This window comes from Ovis aries, chromosome 9 (genome assembly GCF_016772045.2).
Source record: "Ovis aries strain OAR_USU_Benz2616 breed Rambouillet chromosome 9, ARS-UI_Ramb_v3.0, whole genome shotgun sequence".
Lineage (NCBI taxonomy): Eukaryota > Metazoa > Chordata > Mammalia > Artiodactyla > Bovidae > Ovis > Ovis aries.
The window spans coordinates 34,717,473-34,736,348 of record NC_056062.1 but is presented as its reverse complement, the minus strand read 5'-3'; the positions used below and the strand labels follow the sequence as shown (position 1 = coordinate 34,736,348).

At 45.3% G+C, this 18,876-nt stretch overlaps 1 protein-coding gene and 1 non-coding gene across 2 annotated transcripts in view; one reads left to right on the top strand and one right to left on the bottom strand.

The window, feature by feature from the left end:
• The first annotated feature begins 404 nt into the window (after window positions 1-404).
• Window positions 405-18,876, top strand: part of OPRK1 (opioid receptor kappa 1) — a 30,583-nt gene continuing 12,111 nt past the window's right edge. Inside the window, exons 1-3 of the mRNA XM_004011957.6 lie at window positions 405-618; window positions 984-1,279; window positions 17,207-17,559. Of these exons, the coding sequence (XP_004012006.4) occupies window positions 523-618; window positions 984-1,279; window positions 17,207-17,559 (745 nt within the window). The 5' untranslated portion in view covers window positions 405-522. The remainder of the gene's footprint in view (window positions 619-983; window positions 1,280-17,206; window positions 17,560-18,876) is intronic.
• On the bottom strand, window positions 9,697-9,768 carry TRNAC-ACA (transfer RNA cysteine (anticodon ACA)). Its single transcript has one exon. It is a non-coding gene; the product is annotated as a tRNA-Cys (tRNA).

Sequence of the window (18,876 nt, the reverse complement as noted above, 5' to 3'; positions counted from 1 at the left end):
TTGGGTGGTCAAAATCAACCACTAAAACCGTGTGGTCTGGTCTTATTCTAATTGGATCATTTTGCTACCGTATTTGGACTGGTCACTCACATGAAATTACCATTTTCCTCCTCATCGGAAAGCAGATGTGTTCTGAGAACGAGGCCGGCAGCAGTTCTAGACACATTGTGAGTAACCCCGATGTCCACTTGCACTGGACAGGCGCACCCTTCTTGACCCTAAGTCTGAATCGCCCAGATGTTCAGTCAGGCGCCGGGGAGGCCGGGGTCCATGGATGGAGGCTGTGCTCCGGGTGAGCCGGCGGGCGCGGGGCGGGGGGCGCGCAGGCGGGTAGGCGGGGCGGCAGGGGCGGGGTCGGGAGGGGAGGGATGTCTGGGGCCCGCGCGCACTCGCGGCGTCCAGCCGTGTTCTGCCGCTGCGGGTCGTGGGAACCGCGCGCGGAGTGGCGGGGACGCGCTCGGGGGTTGGGGGGCGGCCAGAGCGCGGGGTCCGGGTCTGGGAGCCAGCGCCGCGGGGTTGCGGATGCCCGGCAACCCGCCGGCTGAGTGGGATTCGGGAACGCTGGGTTCCGCGCGGTCCAGCGTCGCTGTTCCTCTGCGTGCATCTCCCGAGCCGGAGGTGAGCCTTGGGATTTCGAAGTCCTTGGCAGCGAGGGCTCTGCGCTCCAGGGGTCTCTTGTCCCTGGGGTCTCCGGGCCGCAGACTGGGGACAGTTCCTCCCGGGAGCTGTGCCTAGGAAAGGGTGGGGGATTTCAGGCACCAGGGGAAAGGACGGCGCGCTCTCCGCCCCTCCTGGTACCTGCGGCGCGTCTGCTGGCCGGGGTGGCACCCAGAGAGAGGTCCGTGCCCCTGTGCCTCCCCGGGGTCTTCCGGCCAGGGTGGGTATCAGCGGGTCGCAGGCCCCTGCACCGCCGCGCTCGCGTGCTGGTTCGGACGCGGCCAAAGTTCGCTTCCCGGGTCCAGTCGGTTCTCTTGCCCCCGCAGGTGCCGCCTGTCCTTGTCCCGCTGCCGCAGCCGCCGGACATGGAGCCCCCAGTCCAGATCTTCCGCGGTGAGCCGGGCCCCACCTGCTCCCCGAGCACCTGCCTGCCCCCCAACGGCAGCGGCTGGTTCCCGGGCTGGGCAGAGCCGGACGGTAACGGCAGCGCGGGCTCGGAGGACGTGCTGCTGGAGCCGGCTCACATCTCCCCGGTCATCCTGGTCGTCATCACGGCCGTCTACTCCGTGGTGTTCGTCGTGGGCTTGGTGGGCAACTCGCTGGTCATGTTCGTGATCATCCGGTGAGCGCGGGGTCCCGGCGCTACAGTGGCCGCAGCCGGAGGGAGGGTCGGGCTGGTCACCGGGACGCGCGGAGGAACGCCAGCGGGGTAGTGGGGACCCCATTCCGTCCCGGCTCCGGAGAGGTTCAGGGGGCTGCCTCTTCGAACTGAGAGTTCCTGGGAGACATTTTGCTGTGGGACTGCGAGGTTCGCACAGGACGAATCCAAGAGACCAGAGGTGACTTGAAGGTTTAAGAGTGACCCTCCCCTGCGCCCCAAATCCCTGCAGAAGGCCCTTCGGATGGAGATAATGGGGTGTCCCTGCAAGAGACAAAGTCAGTGTCTCCTGGGAAGGAAACTAGTCCAACTGCCTGGCCTTTTGCCTGATTGCCTGCACCAGTTTGGAGCACTTTGTTTTGCCCTTGCAAATATTTCTTTAGATAAAATTCATGCCCACTCAATGCCCTGAAGAGAATTCAGGATTTCCTGTGACTCATCAGAATGGTGTTATGGTTTATGAAGCAAATCCAGTATACTGTTTAGGTATCCACATGTGAGCCTTGTAGTACTGACATGCCACCTCATTTGTTTAGAATGCCAGTCACTTTGGTACCTAAACCATCTAGTATTTGTCTCCTACAGTATGGGTGCTGGAGGTTTCCAAAAATTGTTTTGCTTTTTATCTCCCACCATGGGAACTAGAACTTTCTTTTTATTGTTCTTTTGTGGGCCTATTGAAGTCAGCTTCCAATAATAAATACCTAAATATCTGCATATATGCTAATTTTCTAGAAAGTGAAGTGATTTGTATTTTGGCCTTTCATAACAAAGGAAACAAGTAAAAAACAGAAATCCTACCATTGTCTGGATACCCTTTGAGAAATTTCCCTTTCTGGGAGACTTCATGGTTTTCAGCTGCACATTTGAGAGTGAATACGAAGATGAGACATTCCTGTGTATAAAGAAAGGATGCAAGTCACTCTGCTTAGAGGCATAGAAAGGATGAAGAACTTTTTTTTTAAATCTTGACTTTAGTTTTGAAACATGCTCTTTATTTATTGTGAACTGTAAAGACAATATCTGCAGTAGCATGAATCTTTCAAATACCTGTTTCCTTTCTCTCTCTCTCTCTGACTTGGGAATGTCACCACATTTATCCTCATCTGTGCTACAGAACTGAAAACCATCTTTTAAGCCTCCAAATACATATTATAAAGCTCTTTTCACCTACAATTAGTGTCTCTAGCTTGGTGACCTTGCTTTCCACAATTGCTTATTGCCTTCCACTGGGCTTCTATCAGTGATGAGTACAGGCTACAGAAGTAGTATTTTACAAGCAAATTGTTCTTCCAAATCATTAGTAATTGCAGGGCTACTCTCCATTAGAAAGAAGATTATAGTAACCAAGAGAAAAGAAAGAACAGCTGTACTCTAAACTATAATTAAAATTTCTAGGAGATCTTTGCTACAGAGGCCGTTGTTTTATAATAAAACATTGTTACAGAGAAAGGGGATGCCAGGAGGAAACCCACTCTGTTCCTGCTCCATCATACTTGAGTGCTTGAGTGAAACAGATACATCTTACTGTCACTTGAAGGAGAACTTGAAGTTTTGAGTCTGAGAGGCTTCTTCAGTTGCTCTACAGCTCTTTGTATAGCCCTGCAGTCTAGGATTAAAAAGAACAAAGAATCCTAAAATATGTGAAAAGATAACTCCCTGCGGAGCATTAGACATGTCAGAAAGAAAGAAGAATCACTGTAGATTGACTAGAATTTTCAAGATAAGTACAAAAAAATATAAGTATAAGCTAAATATGTCTATCTCAAAGACATCCAAGACTAAAGTTTGTGAAAAGGGGATAAATTCAGCCAAAAATACACAAAGAGTTACAGAGTTCATGTAATAATATTATGCATGTGCCCACTACATTTGATAGTAAATGAGGAGTGAAGAGTTCTATTATCATCTTGGAAAGCCAAATATCAAAACAATAGTTGGCTTAAATCTATAGCAAAGAGCATTAAGAAGCGTTTAGAATTTGTTTAGACTGATACAGGGCCAGAGAACTGAAAAATAAAACCTCAGAAGAAAACTTGATGGATGGGTTTATTTTGCTAAGGAGAAGAAAGGACTAAAGGTTGGAGCCAGGCATGAGACGCCGTGTGCTCATAAGAACTCAGAGCAGAACAAGAGGGTGGAGTTCAAGTGCGGCTTTTGTGATTGACCTTGGCTGAGCACTGTCACTTGAAAAGATGGAGGATCACTTTTGAAAAGGATGTTATTTTAAAATATTGAACATGCCAAAGGGTCCTGGTTGAGTCACCTAGGAAATCACCCTAGAGATGGAATTTAGATGCTTGGATGGCAGGGCAGGCGCAGGTCTGGGATGGCCATCTCAAACCTGGGAGGACGTGAGGGTTGTGGAAGAAGCATCGACTGCTTTTAGACCTGCCTTACCAATGGCTTTTCTCCCTTCAGCACCTGGAATGTCATCCAGTATCTTCTGAAGATTATCTAATGTTTCAAGGATTTTCCTCCTTTAATGTGTAGCAACTACTATAGTTGCTTAGTGTTAGGGTTCTGTAACCTTTCACTGTGAACACCGTAAAATTTAAGCACTGCAGCCTCCCTCTCTCCAGGTATAGGAGTTTGTGGTCCTGGCTCAGGAAGGTCTTACCTCAGCCCTTGATTCATGTCCTTGGGTCCCACCAACACCTTGGGGTGCCCATGGTGATCCTCGGGGTCCTAACCCCGTGTTCTCTTCACCTCTCCTGTGTAGGTCACCTGCAGTGAATGCTATGATGCCCACCCAGCCCACGCCTGGGACATTGCCAGGCAGCCCCACCTCTGATACCTTATATTCCGTTTCCCACCCTAACCACAACTTCCAACACATATGGCTGTCTCCTCTCTTGGTGAAAACAATTAACATTTAATGAACACCTAATATATGCCAGGCTGGTAAAGCTGCGTGGTGGTTGGTGGTTTAGTTGCTAAGTTGTGTCCAACTCTTATGACCCCATGGACAGACTCCTCTGTCCATGGGATTCTCCAGGCAAGAATACTGGAGCAGGTTGTCATTTCCTTCTCCAAGGGATCTTCCTGACCCAGGGATCGAACCTGCATTTCTTGTGTCTCCTGCTTTGGCAGGAGGATTCTTTACCACTGGAGCCATCTGGAAAGCCCATGGTATGTTTCCCCATACCCATTTAACAGATTATGTTCCCTTAGCTAACGTCCTTTCTTCCTCCTGTCTGTCTTGGGTAAACCTCTTGGAGGAATAACCCCTGCCCATCGCTTTGGTGTCGTCCATCTGTTCCTCAATCAGGGCACTTGAGTTTCCTCCCTGATGCTCCTCTCTCAGACGTATAGGTCTCACATCCCAGGTGATGTCTCAGGCTGGCTGTCCTTCAAAGTCCATGGGGATTCAGCATGCTGAACCAATCTCACCTTCTCCTTGACTTCCTTCCACACACACTGGGTTTCTCGTCAGCCTCCATCACAGGCTCCTCTTCCCTGACGTGTCCTTAATAATTGTCTTTTCCTGAGACTTCTTAGCTTTGCACTCTCTTCATGTTAGTCAGGATTCAGCCAGAAAAGCAGAACCAGTAGGGGATATGTGTGTGTGGAGGGGTTTACTACAAAGACTTGGCTTAGGTGATTGTGGGGCTGGCCAGTCAGGTCTGTAGCCCTGAGGATAGGTGTCAGGAGAGGCAGAACGCGCTTCTAAGGTAAATCTCTTCTTTCTCAGGGAAGCTGTATGCCCTGTAGTTAAGACCCTTTGACTAATTAGACCAGGCCCACCCAGGTACTCTAGGATCATCTCCTTTGTTTAAGATCAACTGATAATGGACTTTAACCACATCTACAAAACACCTTCAGAGTAGCATCTTGGTGAGTGTTTGAGTATTTGAAGACTGTAGCCTGGCCAAGATGGCTCATCAAACTGACCATCACTCTTGATGGTATTATCCATTCTTGTGGCTATAACTGTCAGGGAAATTCTGAACTGTCCTAAACCTGTGTATCTCTCTTCCACTTATTCGTCCCTACTTCAGACTCATCTGCCCTCCCTCCTTCTGGATGGTTCTATAGGATTGTCTTGTAGGTTTCTCAGATTTCTAATGAATCTGCCTTGCTAAGGCTGTCATAACAAGGACCTCAGACGGAGTGGCTTAAACAACAAAATTGTGTTCTCTGCTTGCACTTCTAGATGCTGGAAGTCAAAGATCAAGGTGTTGGCAGGTTTGGTTCCTCTTGAGTGTCTCTGTTTGCAGGTGACTGCCTTTTCACCATGTCCTCATGTGGTCATCCTTCTGTGTGGACATTCCTACTGTCCGTATCTTGATCTCTTCTTATAAGGACACTTGTCAAGTTGGGTCAGTCAGTTTAGTCGCTCAGTCGTGTCCGACTCTTTGCGACCCCATGAATCGCAGAATGCCAGGCCTCCCTGTCCATCACCAACTCCCAGAGTTCACTCAGACTCACGTCCATCGAGTCAGTGATACCATCTAGCCATCTCATCCACTGTCGTCCCCTTCTCCTCCTGCCCTCAATCCCTCCCAGCATCAGAGTCTTTTCCAATGAGTCAACTCTTCACATGAGGTGGCCAGAGTACTGGAGTTTCAGCTTTAGCATCATTCCTTCCAAAGAAATCCCAGGGCTGATCTCCTTCAGAATGGACTGGTTGGATCTCCTTGCAGTCCAAGGGACTCTCAAGAGTCTTCTCCAACACCACAGTTCAATAGCATCAATTCTTCGGCGCTCAGCTTTCTTCACAGTCCAACTCTCACATCCATACATGACCACTGGAAAAACCATAGCCTTGACGAGACGGACCTTAGTTGGCAAAGTAATCTCTCTGCTTTTCAATATGCTATCTAGGTTGGTCATAACTTTTCTTCCAAAGAGTAAGCATCTTTTAATTTCATGGCTGCAGTCACCATCTGCAGTGATTTTGGAGACCAAAAAAATAAAGTCTGACAGTGTTTCCACTGTTTCCCCATCTATTTCCCATGAAGTGATGGGACCAGATGCCATGATCTTCGTTTTCTGAATGTTAAGCTTTAAGCCAACTTTTTTCACTCTCCTCTTTCACTTTCATCAAGGGGTTTTTAGTTTCTCTTCACTTTCTGCCATAAGGGTGGTATCATCTGCATATCTGAGGTTATTGATATTTCTCCCGGCAGTCTTGATTCCAGCTTGTGCTTCTTCCAGCCCAGTGTTTCTCATGATGTACTCTGCATAGAAGTTAAATAAGCAGGGTGACAATATACAGCTTTGACATACTCCTTTTCCTGTTTGGAGCCAGTCTGTTGTTCCATGTCCAGTTCTAACTGTTGCTTCCTGACCTACATATAGGCTTCTCAAGAGGCAGGTCAGGTGCTCTGGTATTCCCATCTCCTTCAGAATTTTCCACAGTTTATTGTGATCCACACAGTCAAAGTCTTTGGCATAGTCAATAAAGCAGAAATAGATATTTTTCTGGAACTCTCTTGCTTTTTCCATGATCCAGTGGATGTTGGCAATTTGATCTCTGGTTCCTCTGTCTTTTCTAAAACCATCTTGAACATCTGGAAGTTCATGGTTCATGTATAGCTGAAGCCTGGCTTAGAGAATTTTGAGCATTACTTTACTAGCGTGTGAGATAAGTGCAATTGTGCGGTAGTTTGAGCATTCTTTGGCCTTGCCTTTCTTTGGGATTGGAATGAAAATTGACCTTTTCCAGAACTGTGGCCACTGCTGAGTTCTCCAAATTTGCTGGCATATTGGTTGGAGCACTTTCACAGCATCATCTTTCAGGATTTGAAATAGCTCAACTGGAATTCCATCACCTCCACTAGCTTTGTTCGTAGTGATGCTTTATAAGGCCCACTTGACTTCACATTCCAGGATGTCTGGCTCTACGTGAGTGATCACACCAACGTGATTATCTTGGTCATGAAGATCTTTTTGTACAGTTCTTCTGTGTATTCTTGCCACCTCTTCTTAATATCTTCTGCTTCTCTCCATACCATTTCTGTCCTTTATTGAGCCCATATTTGCATGAAATGTTCCCTCGGTGTCTCTAATTTTCTTGAAGAGATCTCTAGTCTTTCCCATTCTGTTGTTTTCCTCTATTTCTTTGCATTTATCACTGAGGAAGGCTTACTTATCTCTCCTTGCTATTCTTTGGAACTCTGCATTCAGATGCTTGTATCTTTTCTTTTCTCCTTTGCTTTTCACTTCTCTTCTTTTCACAGCTATTTGCAAGGCCTCCTCAGACAGCCATTTCTCTTTTTTGCATTTCTTCTCCATGGGGATGGTCTTGATCCCTGTCTCCTGTACAATGTCATGAACCTCATTCCATAGTTCATCAGGCACTCTATCTATCAGATCTAGGCCCTTAAATCTATTTCTCAATCCCACTGTATAATCATAAGGGATTTGATTTAGGTCATACCTGAATGGTCTAGTGGTTTTCCCTACTTTCTTCAATTTAAGTCTGAATTTGGCAATAAGGAGTTCATGATCTGAGCCACAGTCAGCTCCTGGTCTTGTTTTTGTTGATTGTATAGAGCTTCTCCATCTTTGGCTGCAAAGAATATAATCAGTCTGATTTCGGTGTTGACAATTTGGTGATGTCCATGTGTAGAGTCTTCCCTTGTGTTGTTGGAAGAGGGTGTTTGCTATGACCAGTGCATTTTCTTGGCAAAACTCTATTAGTCTTTGCCCTGCTTCATTCCGCATTCCAAGGCCAAATTTGCCTGTTACTCCAGGTGTTTCTTGACTTCCTACTTTTGCATTCCAGTCCCCTGTAATGAAAAGGACATCTTTTTGGGTGTTAGTTCTAAAAGGTGTTGTAGGTCTTCATAGAACCGTTCAACTTCAGCTTCTTCAGTGTTCCTGGTTGGGGCATAGACTTGGATTACCGTGACATTGAATGGTTTGCCTTGGAAACGACCCCATTTAACCTTAATTTTGCCTCATTTCATCTCTTTGTTCTCAGTCCCATCCGTCATGTGCAACTCTTTTTGACTGTATGAACTGTAGCCTGCCAGGCTCCTCTGTCTATGGGATTTTCCAGGCAAGAATTCTGAAGAGGGTATTTTTGTTTGTTTGTTTAAAGAAAAGCTTTACTCTTATAAAGGTATGTTTCTTTTTAAGTTAAATGTAAGGATAGTGTTAGTCACTCAGTCATGTCTGACTCTTTCTGACCCCATGGACTCTTTGCCAGCCCATGGCCTGCTAGGCGCCTCTGTCCATGGAATTCTCCAGGCAAGAATACTAGAGTGGATTGCCATTCCCTTCTCCAGAAAATATAAGGATAAGCAAGGAAAAATTATTAGAAAAAATTACACGAATCAGAAAATTATTTGGTCCTTGATCTTATAAGTTGTGTTATTAGTTTTCATTAATTCTTTGCTATCACGATAAAGACACAATAAAGGGATCAGTCTTCTGGTGACTTTGTCTCACTTGTAGAAGACTTTGGCTTCCCTGTAATTCAGCCTGGGCAGTGTTGGAATATCCCCAAAGGGGTAACTTTGGGAGCCGACTTAGATCATGTCACCTGATGAAGTGCAGGGAGATGTGAGAGGAAAGCAGAGGTGTGTAGTTGTCATTAAGTATTCACTGCTTCCTGCTCAACTGCAGGCTTACCTTAGGCTTGATTAGAAAAAAATGAGCATGTTGTAATTTATCCTGATCCTCTCTTGGAATCAGTGCTCAACATTTCCTTTAAAGCAAGCATAGGAAAAATAATTTCAGAAATTATTTTCAGAGGAGCCTATCTTGAATGACCCAAAGTAATTTTACTGTTTGACAAGCTCTTAAAAGAGAAAATTGGCTTCACTGCCACTGTTTACATGGATTAGCTAAATGAGATTATTTTCTTCCATGTGGGACATGTGGTCATGGAAGCCCAAATCTTCATGGAGCTATTTCAGAGATCAGAGACTGCATGATTGCTTGAAAAGGAAGGAAAGAGGAAAGGAACAATGAGGGGAGGGAGGGAGAAAGAAAGAAAGGGAAAGAAAAAAAAACAGGAAAAAATAAAAAGAAAGAGAAAAACAAGCAACATGGTGATCAGGTACAGAGCTCCTAAGATTTAACAGACTCAGGCAAAGTTGTAGTCTTCAAAATCACTTTTGGATGCTGTTGCCGACACAGTTTTTTTGGCGTCCGTCTTAGAGTTATTTTTAGGAGGGACTGACTTCTCGCTGGGAGCTGGCAGCTTCTATCCATTTTCTGCCCAGCGATGTCTTTGGGTAGCAGGCAGCATCTTCATGAGAACTGGGAAGTTGGCATCTCCTTCTCCCTAGATTAACCTGTGAAGTTGCTCAGTTGTGTCCGACTTTTTGCGACTCCATGGACTGTAGCCTACCAGGCTCCTCTGCCCATGTAATTTTCCAGGCAAGAATACTGGAGTGGGTTGCCATTTCTTTCTCCAGGAGATCTTCCCAACCCAGGGATTGAACCTGGGTCTCCTGCTTTGTAGGCAGACGCTTTACCGTCTGAGCCACCAGGGAAGTCCATGATTAACCTGTGGAGACACTCAATTGTTGCTGCCGTGCTCCGTGGGAGAAGTGCCTCTGTGCTCAGCTAAAAACCTAAAATCGTATGTCTGCAGGATGGTTTCCTTTCTAAGATTTGGCTTCTGTGTTTCAGAGGTAGAAGGTTTTACAGGCTTTATAAAATACCTAGTTAACAAAAGATGGTTTCAGAATAACACTCATGTATTCCTCAACAGAAAATCAGCCAGTGTATTTTGTTTCTCTCTGTCTTTGGTTGGAATGCTGGCTTATATCTTAAATAAGGAAGACTTGCATGAGAAGAATGGATTTTAGGAGTGGGGATAATGTTGTAAAAGGCTTATGCCTTTTTATTTAACTCACTCCACTGACCAAGCAAGTCAGCATTTAAATGAAAAATGAGAAAACATAAAACATGTGGATGAATTGAGATACCCCAAAGGAACTGATCTGAGGTTGAGCAGGGAAGCCTTCAGACTAAGCATGGCTGGAGTTACGTGACTTTAGAGATAGGCTGTAACAATCAGAGCGATCTTCCGAGATTCTGTTGAATATTAATTCTTCTGAGCACAGCTCTAAACTCTGCTTTGCTGTGTTGCTTTCCACCTAATGCAGGGGTTCTTCCTTCCCACAGAAGACAGAGCAGGAGAGTGACCTTGTTGCCTCTGGGTGGCGCCCTGTGGCTCACCTTAGCTAGGTCAGTTTTCTGTATAAAAATGGGAAAATAATTCCAAAAGTCTACATACGTCTAGGTATCCAGAGAGTTGTACACTGGGAAACACTGCGTCAGTCATTTGAGATTCGTATTAATAGTTTTCTACCTGCTGCTGTTGTTTAGTCGCTAAGTCGTGTCCAACTCTTTGAGACCCCAGGGGCTAGAGTCCACCAGGCTCCTCTGTCCATGGGCTTTCGCAGGCAAGAGTACTGGAGTGGGTTGCTGTGTCCTTCGTGATAAACACTCACCCTGTGTGCACTGCTGGACACACTGGACAGTACCTCCTGGGGAACAGGGCTGTGACTCCAGGGAAGGGAGCACTTGCTGGGGCCTGGGCTAAGGCAGGGAATGCACTGCTTCCTCCCCTGCCCCACAGCACCCTCAAGGACAGCCCACCAGGACCTGAGGAGGTATCTGTCTGCCTTCTGGCTGCACCTCACTGCCAGCCTGGTACCTGCAGTCCCAGGAGTTGGGGCTAGGGTACAGCCCGCCCCTCCTCTGTTCTCCTCAGAGCTTTTGCTCAGCTTGTGGTACAGTTTCAAGGGCCTGATACCTACATGAATACGACGCCTTTAGAATACCATCAATTGAGGCTATTTCAAAGTCAGATCATTGAGAAACAGCAGCTCAATCCCCCCCCCCTTTTTTTTAAATCACAAGCTACTGCCCTTTAGTAAAGAACCATAATTTCAGTAGTAAACAATCTAAAAGGATGTTTAGCCAATTCATTGAAATGAACTGGAAATATCTGGATAATTTAATGAAGCAAACTTATTATATATTTTTTTAAAAAGTTCCCCTGAGAATTTGCATTGATACAGCTGTCACGTCTGGCTATTTTACTTTTTAAAATTTTGTTTATTTATTTAGCCAGGTCACATGGCATATGGGATCTTGGTTCTTTGTCCAGGGGTTGAACCCACGCCTGCTGCATTGGAAGCACAGAGTCTTAACTACTGGACCACCAGGGAAGTCGCCAGTGTCTGGTTATTTTAAACATAAAATCTAGAATGCTGTGTATCTGGAAAACATGCCCAAGAGGATGAATATGTCATTCAGAGAAAAGATGCTGAAGCCCACCCTCACTGTGCTGTTCCCCCACCACTGGTTAAAGAGGGGTGCCTCCTCCCTGGGCCTGCAAAGCCTCCCCTTCCTGAGTTTGGTGTTCAGGCCTTGCGTCTCTTGGTCCAGCCCCAGCTTGTGGGGTAGCGGCCAGCTGCCCGTGGGGCAGGTTGCACTGATGTTTTCACCAGATCAGCGTTTGTTCAGGTGCTTTCTGATGGCGATTAGGTATTTGCTGTATTAAACGAGTCTCTTCAGATAATTGGCCAGTAGGGTGTTTGCTTTTTTGTGATGTTGAAGCTGAGATTCTGTGTCTACTCAGAAGGCTCACATTTTTCTTTTCCCATGGCCTCTCGAATTTGAGGGGATCACTCACTTCCTCTTCACTGAGTTCTCTCTCCTGCAAACCACGGGCATTGCTCGTGGACAAGCCGAAACACCGCCATCTGCGTGATGGCCTTTGTCTACCGAGGGGTCACATGCTGTATTTTATGTTGATACTCCCTTCTGGCTCAGGCCCTACCTCCTCATGTCAGATGCTTCCTGCCCTCGCAAGGTACAGTTAACCACCCTTACCAGAATGCCTTTCAATCTTTAGCTGCTGGAAGAAGTGGAATTCCGAGTATCCTGTCATTTCTCTGGTACAATTTCTGACTCCTTAAGAAACTTTGGAATATGGCCCTGAATTCCTTTACTTATTAGAGATTAGATTCTCCTCCTGCCCTCGATCTTTCCCAGCATCAGTGTCCTTTCCAATGAGTCAGTTCTTCCCATCAGGTAGTCTATTCTTCTAGTTTGTGTTACAATCTTGACTCAATTAATTTAGAAGATCCTGGGGGCAGGATCTGTGTAAACTTGTTTTTCAGTCACCTCAGTGTCCAGGATGCAGCTAGGTATGGAGTAGGCGCTGAGACTTGGTGTTGAAATGATGAGAAGATGCGGCTGAGTGTGGGAGCATGAGCCGGCTGAAGGCGTAGAGAGGATGTCAGCCTGGCGGACAAGGGCAGGGACAAGCCACAAAATACCGAAATCCACAAACCTGAGAACGTGTCTGTGTTTAAAGATATATGGTGATTAGCCATCAAGATTAGGGGTTTATTATGCTGCACCAAAGCTAAAAAGCAGCTCCTGATTTAAAAAGCCTCATTTAAATTTAAGGAAAAACACTGGGGCAGCACACCTCAATAGTAAGGGATAGTAATGCTCCGAGAATGAAGTCTCACTTGGATTGTCTGCACCGGGCAGGTGCAGGGCAGGACAGAAGCCGTGAGCCTGTGGTGTCACAAGGTCAGTTCCTCCTGCGAGAGCCATGGTCTCCTAACATCTCTGCCTGGTGATAGGTTCTGAGTCAGTTTCTCCTGCGAGAACCTTGCTCTCCTAGAATCTCTACTTGGTGACATTGGTTCCTGAGAGCTCCACAGATTCCTTTGTTCCCCTCGATATCACACCAGCTGTGATATGGCTGCCAGTTTAGAAGCCACTCAACAAATCTCTCTTGACAAGGACCATGCTAGGCAGATCTTGAGTTCATGTGTGATGGGGAGATTCTAAGCTCCTGGGGACACCATCCATGACCTTGCCCTGTGCTGACTTCATCATGGCTGGCACTCTGGGCTCCCTCCTGATCCTCTTCCTGGCCTGCTTCCTGCATCCCACCGTTGTTTCCAGGTTTGTGACACTGGCAAGTTTAGCGGGTACAGCCTACACACTTTGCTCTCTTAATGCCACACGCTCCTGCAGCGTGTACACCAAAAAGTGCAGCCGCCCGCTGCCAACCCACCCCCAGCTGCTCCACACAAGCCAAGAATTCCCACTCACACAGTGCCATTTTACTTGAAAGACTTGTGAGTCTTTGTCAGGCAGCATGGATGAAATGGAAAGTGATTTCCTATCTGATCCTGGTGAGAAAGCTTACTCGTTTATTTCCACCAGCAGACAGATAATAATTGAAATAACACATGCTGTTCTGTTGTGGTTCAATGCAAATAATACCCATACCCAGGGGCTCAACCAGTTTGTCTTTGAGGTTGGAGGAAGGTCTTAAAATCCTGTGTTCACTGGATCCAGTCCAGTGGAGCACATAAAAGACTTAATATATATTCCTTGTGCTCATAGTCTGTTGTTAATACTTGTACCTGTTGTGAGTTCTCCTTTTCAGGGTTGTAGGCTTGTAAGCACATGTCTTCCAGAGCCCTGGAGTGGGGGCTGAGACCTGCTGCCCTCTCCTTGTCCTCCCACAGGGCCCCTCCCTCTCTGACACTAGAAAAATCAATTTACTGTCCTGAGTCTACTTTCTTCAGCCATGTTAGGGAAAAGGCGTACATCCCCTGGGCAACTCGAAGAGCAGTTGTTGTGAAAATCCAATAGGATATGTGGAAGTCAAAATACTGAGTGGGTTTTGTAAGTTATGAAGTGCTGCAGAGATGCCAGAATGTGGGCATGAGCTCAAATCCCTGGGTCTGAGTTCCTGCAGTGCCTCTTCTAACCATGCGACTCTTGAGATATTTAAAACCTCCTGCGGTTCTCAGTGCCTCGTTTCTAGAGTGAGGATGCTGGTACCCACCACGCAGAGTCACTTTCAGGACTGAGTGGGATACGGCATGTGGAGCGCACAGCAGAGTGTGACATAGGGAGTGTGCGGAGACAAACGGTTATTAGGATTACTATCAGGAGCACGATCCACCCCATGCTCAGGCATCGGATGTCAGCAGATGCAAGGGTCTCAATGGCAGGGGCTGCCAGCATCTCCCTCCGTCCCTGGCAGACACCTCTGGCCCTCAGGCTGTAACAGAGAGCCCCCACAGGGAGTGTATGGGCAGAGCTTGTTTCTTGGGGAGCACCAACTGCTGCTGCAATTAGTTTAATTGCGATATAGATGTCTTTGTTGCAGGTAGTCATCTGTCTCATTCTGAGATCTGATGACAGGGTTTGAACTTTTTGAAAGTTCAAGCCTTAAGCAATTTCACACATCTAATAAAAATATTTTTGAAAAGCTCAGGGCAAGTTATCATCCAGTATTTTTTGACTACCTAAAAGACACATATGCTGTTTTATTGTAACTCATGTGTCTTTCCATTCATGGTGTGCTAGCACGTAAGGCTGCAGGCTTCATTTTTACTTTTATCTTTCCTATTCAAGCGGAAATGGGTAAATACCACCAGAGGTGTTAACTACAAACTGTGTTCCCTTCTGCTTCCTCTGGTAACTGGTAGTTTCCACCCATATTAGAGCAGGGAGAGAAGCTGGAAGCATGCGATAAATTCCAGACAAAATCCAGATCAGGTGCCTTCCCTTGGTTATCTCAGGACCGCTCTGAGATAATAAGTTTCCCATTCCAGGGTGGGGAAACTGAAATTCAGGGTTTTTAGTGACCTCTCCAAAGTCTGTCTGTTGGAGGGAAAATTAAGGACTAGAACCCAGGTCCACCTAAATGTGTAAGGCAGAGAATATCAGCCTAACTTCCTAAAGATAGAGGAGAATATCACGTTACAAAACATTAGAGCAGAAGTCACAGGTGTTGCTGGCTCAAGTCTTTGCTAGTATTAGGGATTGAAACAGTAAGAGGCTGGGTTGTAAGATGCATTTTTCAAACATAAAACCATATTTTTAAGAAGACAGTATTTGAACAGATAATGTTCCCTAGTGGCTCACATGGTAAAGAATCTGCCTGCCATGCAGGAGACCTGGGTTCAATCCCTAGGTTGGGAAGATTCCGTGGAGAAGGGAATGGCATCCTACTCCAATGTTCTGCCTGGAGAATCCCATGGACAGAGGAGCCTGGTGGGCTACAGTCCATGGGGTTGCAAAGAGTCAGACACAACTGAGCGACAAACACACTCTCCTACACTATTCATAGGACTATAAATGGGTGTAACCACTGTGAATAATGGTACAGATTTTCCTTAAAAATTAGAGCTACCATATGATCCTGCAATCTCACTCCTGGGCAGATATCTGGAGAAAACTCTAATTTGAAGAGATACATGTACCTCAGTGTTCGTAGTAGCACTATTTATAATAGGTAAGACATAGAAGCAACCTAAATGTCCACTGACAGATGAATGGATAAAGAAGAAATGGTTTATATAAGCAATGGAATATTACTCAGGCATTAAAAAAAAGATAGCACAGACACAATGATCAACACATACCACTGATAATACTTTATAGTCCAAGCAGAAGTCATTTTCTGTAATCAGCTCCTTACAAATAACCTTCGATTAAACTCAGGGCCCTAGTATGGAAAAAAGTCTGGCTCCTTGAAGATACATGGGACATGGTTGAATTAATTGTGATTAGGTCCACAACCCTGAGGTGTGTAGAAAATCATTTCCCTGTGGATTTCCTCACCATATCTTAGCATCTGGCTTCAGAAAACCTGCTGAGGTAGTCTCGAACATTTCCTGCCCTATAGATCCCCGAGGAAGCATTCTCTAAGTAAAACAATCTTATTAATTCAGTTTTAGTAGAAGAGGCCATTGTTCTAAACTTCATGTGAAAATGGAAAGAAGTAATTTGGGCTTAAAGGCCATCTTTCTGACTTATTTTGAAATGTTCTGTTCCCTCAGTTGGAAGATGAAACAAATTGTGTGCTTTATAAACCTCCCAAGATGAAAGTGAAAGGAACAGATTCATTTCTCACATACCATGCCAGATTATGTTTCATACTATATTGTGTATAAGAGAACTCAGCCTGTTTTGTTTTTTTGTTTTTTTTTTTTTTACATAACACATTTTAAATTAAAAGGTGTGGGTCATTGGTTAAAAAAATCTACACTTAGTTGTGCTGTAGTCATTGAAATGGAATTATTTAAAAAATAAAAAACCATTTAGATTTTCAAAAGAAGTAATTACAATGACTGATTTCTCAAAATAACCTTAAGGAAAAGTTGGGTATGTTTTATCTTTGTTTTACACAGTGAAAAAAAAAAAGCATTAAAAAATAATGAAAGCCAAGCAGTCTTGTGTAGGATTAAAACGTTAGTCACAAAATAAAGACCTATATGACACACAAGTTTGTTGACAAGATCTGTGTGTACATTTATCCATTTGTCTATCTATTCTCGTTTCTTTGGTTGTCGTTGATTTTAGTTGCTAAGTCATTTCCAACTCTTTGTGACCCCAAGGACTGTAGCCTGCCAGACTCTTGTGCCCATGAGGTTTCACAGGCAAGAATACTGGAGTGGGTTGCCATTTCCTCCCCCAGGGGTTCTTCCTGATCCAGGGATTGAACTCACATCTCCTGCATTGGCAGGCAGATTCTTTACCACTGAGCCACCAGGGAAGCCTACTTGTTTCTTGTGCTGTTGTTCAGTCCCTAAGTCATGTCCAATTCTTTGCAACCCCATGCACTGCAGTATACCAAGCTTCCCTGTCCTTCACTATCTCCCAGAGTTTGGGCAAACGCATGTCAATTGAGTCAGTGGTTATCCAACTAATTTCTTTACCCTTTTACAATTAAATAGATTTTGGAACAAAGCACTAGAATAAAAGCTTAATAAAGTTGGAAATATTTGCCCATTTTTCTACTGCCCCTAACGTCTGGATGATAAATACGTAAAGAATAAGTGGATGAAACATTCAGTAATCCAGAGAAACGTTTACCTCATGAGTATGGCATGAAGATGGAAAGAAATGATCTTGTTTCTTGTCTCTTAGATACACAAAGATGAAGACAGCAACCAACATCTATATCTTCAACCTGGCTTTGGCAGATGCACTGGTGACCACAACTATGCCCTTCCAGAGCACGGTCTATCTGATGAACTCCTGGCCCTTTGGGGATGTGCTGTGCAAGGTGGTCATCTCCATCGACTATTACAACATGTTCACAAGCATCTTCACCTTGACCATGATGAGTGTGGACCGTTACATCGCCGTGTGCCACCCTGTCAAGGCTCTTGACTTCCGCACGCCTCTGAAGGCGAAGATCATCAACATCTGTATTTGGATCCTGTCTTCATCTGTTGGCATCTCTGCCATAGTCCTTGGAGGAACCAAAGTTAGGGAAGGTAAGGATGGCTGTTTCCATTAAAAAAAAAAAAAAAGACTCTGTGATTTATTTTGTCCTTGTTCATAAAATAAAAAAATCATCGGAGTATAGCTGATTTATTGAAAACATTATTGAAGTGTGGTGTAGTTTCAGGTGTACAGAAATGTGATTCAGCTACATTATTTCATTTTTAGAATGTAGCTTCTAGTTATACAAACTCTTAATCACTAGGAGTCAGACACCACTGAGTGACTTCACTTTCACTTTTCACTTTCATGCATTGGAGAAGGAAATGCATCTTGTGTGACCCCATAGAGCCTGGTGGGCTGCCGTCTATGGGGTCACACAGAGTCGGACATTACTGAAGCGACTTAGCAGCAGCAGGACTCATGTATAGAAGAAAAGCCAAAAGGCAACAGAAATGTAATGCCTAAATTCATGGGAAATGAGAAAGAAAACAATTTGCATTCCTTCCTTTGTCTAACACAAGATGCAATGATGATGTGGCCAGAACACAGACACCATCCTATCCCCTACTTAGAAAGTGCTTATGGAGCCTGGAGGGGTGAGGACAAAGTAAGGAACCACAGGCATGTGGATTTTTAAAATACAATTTTGTCGCATCCTGGCAATTCTAAGATAGACTTTGCTCCTCTTTTTCCTCCCTAAAAAGGGTCCTAAGTCATTAAAGTCATAGGCTACCTCTTCACTCTTTTTCCTAAGGGGTTAATTTCCATGGCAACTTTATTTGGTGGTGGTTGTTGTTCAGTCATTAAGTCATGTTTACCTCTTTTGCGACCCCATGGACTGCAGCGTGTCAGGCACCTCTGTCCATGGAATTCTCCAGGCAAGAGTATTGGAGTGGGTTGCTATTTCTTTCTGCAGGGGATCTTCCCAACCCAGGAATCAAATCCATGTCTCCTGCATTGGCAGGCAGGTTCTTTACCACTGAGCCCACAGGGAAGCCTTCTTCTGAAGGTAAGTCATTCAAAATCAGGGTCACAATGGATGATAGTACAGATGAGCAAAGCCATCAAACTTTGGACTCATTGCTTCTCACCCCATGCAGACAGGACTTGATGTTTTCTCTGTATTTCCAGGACAGTGCTTCTGACTCTGGGATGCATGTTAGAATCACCTGGAAGTTTACCTTTAGAAAAGCTCTGCTGCCTGGGTCCCTCTCTGGAGGGTTCAGTCTAATTGATCCGAGGCACAGTCTGGGTGTCAAGAGTTTTAAGATTTCCCCAGATGACTCTGACCTACAGCCAAGGCGAGAACTTCTGCTCTAGGAATTTCACTTTACTAGTGAAAGATAAAGCTATGAAAATATGTTTGT